We start from the raw sequence: 7,458 nt of genomic DNA, 5'->3' as shown, positions 1-7,458 counted from the left end.
AAATACTTCCAACTTCCGGTATAAATCAATTATGGAAGTACTGCAGGAGAAGGCCGACGAGGCACCTGAAAAGGAAATCTTCATCCAACGATTTGTAGACGGTGGAAGAAGATCACTGACATACAAAGAGCTACTGAATAGGTCATCATTAGTCGCCAAACATCTTATCTCTGAAGGAATCGTCGTGGGGGACAACATAGCCATTATTGGTCCAAATTCCATCGAGTGGATTATAGGCCAGTTTGCGATATTTTCATCTGGAGCCATTGCTGTGCAGATAAACAAAACAGCAGAATCGTTCGTTGAGACAATGGAGCTTTTAAAAACTTTAAAAATTAAAGCTGTTCTGCTTGATCCTGAATCTAACAGAGAGTATGTACAGGCCATGGAAGAATATTTTATCACTGGGAAACCTCAACGAGATCAACCAAGAGTTTTATTATTACAGAAATCAGCACTGTCTTCTCTCACTTCACTGAGTGACATTACCCTGACAGTCGACGAAGCATCTGTTCTATTACCCAGAATACAACCAGAGAGTAGCGCCATGATTTATACAACTTCCGGTTCCACAGGATTTCCTAAAATGGTCGAAATGACTCACATGGCTGTTGTAAATGCGTCATACATCGCCTTCTTGGGAACAGGAGGTAACCTTTCAGACGGTACCTGTTATAACGACTGTCTCTTTCCTTGGATAGGAGGCTCGCCAATATTCAATGCTCTCAATGGGAATACACGAGTGTTTGTGGACCCTCCAATAAGCCTAATGGAACGACACATTGTAACTGTTTGGAATATTATCATGACTGAACAATGTTCCAACGCAATATTTTTTCCTCATACTGTGCTCGATTTGATTGAAAATCAGGACGAAATCCAGAAATTGGGTTACCAGTTGTATGGCATTGCTACCGGGGGACAGTTGATCAACAAAAGTCTCACCAAAATCTGCGGTAAACTCACAGAGAAGCTTTTCGTTGACTACGGCTCCACCGAAGTAGGAATTGTGTCGTTTACAGAACTCTCACCAGAGATGGAGATTGGATATGTCGGGCCGCTCTTACCTGGATACGAAGTCAAAATCACTGGGGAAAATGGTGGAGTACTGGACCGTGGCAGTTTGGGTGAAATTAACATAAGATCGCGATGGATGTTGAAGACCTACCGGAATTCCTCAAAGCTCAATGAGGCTTGTTTTACTGATGGTGGCTGGTTTCGAACTGGAGATATCGGCGTCATTAGTATGGAAGACAAATTATTTGTGAAAGGCAAGTCTGCTGATGTCATTAAACGGGGAGGTGTAAAGGTCGTAGCTAGTGTCGTGGAAGAAGCCATGATGAAATTACCAGAAATACGGGAGGCTGTAGTTCTGTCTGTGCCGGACGCCCGACTGTTTGAGGAAGTTTGCGCATGTTACGTCATGGAGGTCTTTGCACATGAAATAGAACTTGACCAGATATGTAAGGGGAGTCTTGGAGACAACGTTTTGGGCAGTTCTCCTTCCCTCTTTCTCCGTTTCGTTAATTTTCCAAGGCTGAAAAATGGCAAGACCGATAAAGTGTTTCTCAAACGACTGGTCATGGAAAGATTGAAGCAGGCTTGATGTGCGCATGACGTCTTTCGTACGATTACACAGACAAGAGAAAGACAAATATGGCATAACACTATATATACAATTTAACTATACAATATTCTGTCTGAGATATAGTCCCCATACCTTGATGGAACTGGTTTGTGTGTGTACCTCATGAACTTTGATCAGATGATGTGGTAGGCGTTTTAGCCTGAAATTAGAAATTATTCTGTTATATTTGTCTTCCTTGCACTTGTCTCTATAACTTTTCCTCCTGTTTATATATATATATATATGTATGTATATATATGCATGTTTGTATTGACGGTCTCAAAATGGTGAGAAGTATTTCTTGAGCAGAATGATGTATATCCTATTGCTTCAATTATTGGAAACATGATCAAATATGTTTAAGATATTTCACATTAATTCTAATTTTTTATAAAAAGAAAATTTGACTTTAGTCGATTGATGGTGTCCATTCCAGTCTATTATAAATTCATTTAATTAAATAAACATCCTTCCTTAGTTAAGTTAATGTTACAAAGTTTATAAACCACGACTCTGAATAAAAACAAATCTTGTATCTTGTCCAATCAGCAATATGTTATGAAAACTTTTGATAATAGCTAATGTTGATAGTTTCAGTCTATTGAGAGCAGGTCTATATAATGAAAGCTTATAAATCAATTAGATTTATTACATAATGCGTTTGATTTTCCTTAACTCTACGCATAAGCTATATTTTGAACTATCGCACGGCTAAAACGATTATTTCACAGTCACGTGCGAACTTATTGAACACCTGTGACGTTTCGGAATCTGGTCACGTGCGAACTATTGAACACCTGTGACGTTTCGGAATTTAGTCCTAACTTTTATGCGCCTAAGTCACTCAGATGTCAACACTGCCAAACGACAGTCATGGTGACTTCTAGGCCTACGGAAAAGTGGATACTGTGTACCTGGTAGTTTTCGCCCCCGTTTAATTTTCGCCGTTTTCGCACTTTGAAGATAGGGCGAATTTAAGATGAAGGCGAAAATTTCAAGCTGAATTGAAGGATTTATAAACCATAGTACATAAGCCAAGTGTAGTCGGATCACAAACATACCCTCAATGATTCGAAGTGTGTTTTAGTGGTTATGTAATAAAACAAGTATATCATGGGAGTCTCGGTACTGGTAATCGACCGCTGTACTATTGCAATCGGCCTTCGGCCTCGTGTAATAGAACATCGGTCGAGTACATCATGTCAAATATTGCAGGCACCCATGATATATTTGTATAATATTGGTCATATTTTCAATGGATGTGTTCGTAGTAAACAGCATGTCGTATTTTACCCCATCTCCATATTCCGTGGTTTCCATTTTGAAGTGGCGAGGGAGATTTCGATGTGGATAACACTTGTTAATTTGTTATTCACAAAATTGGTTTTGTTTCCATCCGTAACTGTGCATGTGGACTATTTGAACGAACACGTATTGAACAATTATTCCGCCACTTCTTCTTTTCAATGTAAGGAAAGATATTGTCTGGAATATCTAACATCATCTTCGGCGACCTTGTGGATATATTTTGCTCTGTAACTTGACTCTTTCAGTACTATATTCATACAAAAGTCACCAGTTTAATTATTAGAGTCTATTATGACACATTTATTTCATACCAAGGATATAGATGATAATGACTAATAAAATCTTCAGTGACTTTTTTTTCAAATTTTGAAAAACCTAATATATACATCTTCCTTAAATGACATCTTTATTTTGGAAGGAGCTAAACTATATTCTGGAACATTTTCTTCAGCTTCGTAAAGTATGATATAAAATATATGACACACCAGTACATCATACCATCTCGTACACTTGTTTAATTCTATCTTATTTTTACCATCTCGTCACACTATTTCTGAACTTGGGTGTCAATAGGATCATGATAAAAATGAAACATCCTTCTGAGTAGATCGAATCTTTTACCATCTCACACACTACGAAAGACGGTGCTAGTACGCTTCACTTTGGTCATTAATCTAATGAAGGTGACAATGTAGTTATGCAGCAAAAGTCAGCATACCATTGGTACTCGGGCACTGGTTAGCGTCGCCACAGCAAAGACGTTAGGTCATTGTTGTAAATTATTCGGCAGAGTATTTCGTTAAGCGAACGACTAAAACCCATTTCCAACATACACAATATTTCTCACGATTGGGAGTAAAAAATATAGTCAGGACCAAGTTTTGTCAGAGTTAAATCTACAATGGGGAAAAAAGAAATTTTGTTTATTAGGAATAGATTTCAGTGTTGATCTGCATGAAATGATAAAGATGAATTTTGACAAAATAATTGTGAAACTAAAAAGTCTTATTAAAACTTGGAGTAGACGAAATCTAACTCCAATTGGAAAAGTACACTTGATAAAATCGTTAATGATTTCCCAGTTCAATCACTTATTTATTTCCCTTCCAAATCCAGGTAAGAAAATATTGAAAAAAAAAATAAACGCAATTATATATGAATTTTTATGGCGCAGTAAGGTTGATAAAGTTAAAAGGGAGGTTATAGTTCAAGGTTATGCTCAGGGTGGACTAAAAATTCTTAATGTTTATAACTGTTGATTGATTGATTGATGGGGCTTAACGTCCTTGTTCCGGTTATAACCGAGCCTAGGACACTAAGGGGAAAGGGGTGGGTCGGGGCACTAAATAGGGAGCAATTTCGCATTTCGTCATCGCCAAATGATCTAATATGAGAGGGACAGACGATTATCTCTATGTCTAAAAAAAAAAAAAAAAAAAAAAAAAAAAAAATTTTGACCTGTCACTGAATTGCCTTAATGCCCTACATTATCCTAATCTAGATCTCTATGAACCTATACTCTGTGGCGGCTAGCAATTAGCCTACTCTTGTTCGAATACCAGCAGAGGATCTTTAACGTGCACGGCGTGACTCACCGTACACCGGACCCCGGATTAACGTCCCTTCCGAAGGACAAGAAGTGTAGAAGATAGCGTGAGATAGAGTATAGATTGGTTTGAAAAATTTGGTGTAGTTTGTTGGTGGGATATAGTTTTGTTATTGATAGTAGGAATTCTAGACACCATTTTGTATTGCTAAGCATGGTGTTTTCGAATGGGTATGGGGTAGGGTATAGATCAGACTAGTTTGTTATGTAGAGTGTAGTTATAGGGTGATTATAGAGGGGTAGTGCTGGGCTTGGGTAAGCATAGGAAATTTGGATTATGTGATAATGCGAGTTATTATACAAAGACTGTTTTTCGGGAGACTGTTGATTACTGTGTATAATCATCTACAAGTCTACCCTACTGGAGCAGTGCTATGTACATAAAGCACAGTTTGATAGCGATTAGTAAAAAGTAAGAGGAAAAGATAGGAGGGGAGGAAGGGGGGTTTAGAAAGGGGAGTTGCCAGATGGTATTGGCATGGGAGGTCCCTACCTCTATATTCGGGGTTTGTGTGTGTATTTAGGTACATGTTTTAGAAGGTAGATACCACGTTCCTCGTCACAGGGGGTCTACAACCCGGACCACTCCGGGGCAGACACACCTGCAGAGTAGGTGGATATCTGATGTCAAATTGTATTACCTATTTTGTGTATGAATGGTATAGATGTTCATATGTTGCGATGCGCTTTTTGTGTGGTTTGGGGAATATATAATGCTTTTGTACAGATCATTCACTTAAGTGCACCTGACGAGGTGAGAAGCTGTACAATACACATTATTTCCTATCGTGGTGTATGCGTGTTGTATTTTTGTTTGGTGTGAGTGTTTATAATGCTTTTGTACAGATCATTCACTTAAGTGCACCTGACGAGGTGTGAAGCTGTACAATACACATTATGTCCTATCGTGGTGTATGCGTGTTGTATTTTTGTTTGGTGTGAGAGTTTATAATGCTTTTGTACAGATCATTCACTTAAGTGCACCTGACGAGGTGAGAAGCTGTACAATACACATTATTTCCTATCGTGGTGTATGAGTGTTGTATCTTTGTTTGGTGTGAGTGTTTATAATGCTTTTGTACAGATCATTCACTTAAGTGCACCTGACGAGGTGAGAAGCTGTACAATACACATTATTTCCTATCGTGGTGTATGCGTGTTGTATCTTTGTTTGGTGTGAGTGTTTATAATGCTTTTGTACAGATCATTCACTTAAGTGCACCTGACGAGGTGAGAAGCTGTACAATACACATTATTTCCTATCGTGGTGTATGCGTGTTGTATTTTTGTTTGGTGTGAGTGTTTATAATGCTTTTGTACAGATCATTCACTTAAGTGCACCTGACGAGGTGAGAAGCTGTACAATACACATTATTTCCTATCGTGGTGTATGCGTGTTGTATTTTTGTTTGGTGTGAGTGTTTATAATGCTTTTGTACAGATCATTCACTTAAGTGCACCTGACGAGGTGAGAAGCTGTACAATACACATTATTTCCTATCGTGGTGTATGCGGGATATATTTTTGTTTGGTGTGTAAGTAGACATACGTATCCCTATAGTGAATGTGGTGTTGAGTATAAAAATAAAAAATAAAAATAGATACCAAAAATCGATGTAAAGTATCGCTATCCTAGATCTTGTCTAGATAATCAATAGCAGTGAGATAAGCAGTGAGGAGATCGAAAATGTGTCTCATGTGTTGTTTAGGAGGATTTAGTATAGACTTAGTTTCAAATTTGATTTTATCTAAATTTTCTATTTCATCTTTAAAGTCTGACCTATGGTTATCATGGGCGCTGCATTCGAATAGGATATGTTCTATTGTTTCTGGTTCGCCACAGTTTATACAATAGGGACTGACTTCTTTCTTCATTCTATTGATGTTATGACCAAGCTTGGAGTATCCTAATCTAAGTCTAGTTATTACAGTATCCTCTGTTTTATTATAACTATATAACTGAGTTTTGATTTTGACATTATCCTCGATGTTTCTGAGCCAGTTATTAGTTAATTTCGACCAACTATCCTGCCATATCGATTGGGTTTTATTATTGATTATACTAACGACCTCTGTGACACTCAAGTCTATGTTTAGATGGATGACATTTGACCCTAGGGCTTCTTTAGCTAACTGATCTGCTACCTCATTGCCTGGTATATCTACGTGCGATGGGATCCATTCAAATTGAAGATCTATGCCTAGTTGATCAATCTCTGATATCATGTAGTGGATTGCATTAAGTAGTTTAGGCCTACTGCTGTTACCAGTTATTAGAGATTGTAAGGAGCTAAGGGAATCCGAAAGAATTACTACTTTATCAAATTTAGTGTGATTTTTCTTTACACCTATCAAAGCAATTTGAATGGCCATAAGCTCTGCTGTATAAACCGATGCTCTATCGCTTAACCGTAATGACTTTTTAACTTTATAGGTGTTGTTATATATTCCTAAACCTACACGGTTACTGTCTGGATTTTTTGAGCCGTCAGTATAGAATTTAGTAAAGTTATTGTATTTTCGATCTATCAGTTCTAATGCTAGGTTTTTAGCGCCTATCGGGTCGTTTTGTTTATCTATCATCTTTAGGAGGTCTAGCGATACATTAGGGTCTGTTTTTAACCACGGGACTTGGAAATCTTGTTTGCGGGATATTTTAACGCTGTCTAAACCATACTTTTGTTTTAGTCTAATTATTTCTGATGGATATGGAGCCCTGGTGTTATTGACGGGATGTTCACTATCTTTTATTTCTTTATTTAGGAGAAATTTATCACCATGACTTTGTGTCCTAGCCCAGTATTTTAATGTAAGATTTTCACGCCTGAGAGTTAAGGGGGGTTCACCTGCCTCTGCTAATAAACTGTTGGTATTGGTGTTTTTGATTGCCCTTAGCGCTACTCTTAAGGCTGAATGT

At 37.8% G+C, this 7,458-nt stretch overlaps 1 protein-coding gene across 1 annotated transcript; it reads left to right on the top strand.

The window, feature by feature from the left end:
* The first annotated feature begins 31 nt into the window (after positions 1 to 31).
* LOC117317433 (medium-chain acyl-CoA ligase ACSF2, mitochondrial-like) lies at positions 32 to 1,606 on the top strand. The gene has a single exon (XM_033872243.1). The coding sequence runs from the start codon at positions 32 to 34 to the stop codon at positions 1,604 to 1,606; it is 1,575 nt and encodes a 524-aa protein (XP_033728134.1).
* Positions 1,607 to 7,458: the final 5,852 nt, after the last annotated feature.

Source organism: Pecten maximus, chromosome 19 (assembly GCF_902652985.1).
Source record: "Pecten maximus chromosome 19, xPecMax1.1, whole genome shotgun sequence".
In the NCBI taxonomy this organism is placed as follows: domain Eukaryota; kingdom Metazoa; phylum Mollusca; class Bivalvia; order Pectinida; family Pectinidae; genus Pecten; species Pecten maximus.
Note: the sequence above shows the minus strand (reverse complement) of the source record. Positions and strands in the feature narration are given on the sequence as shown.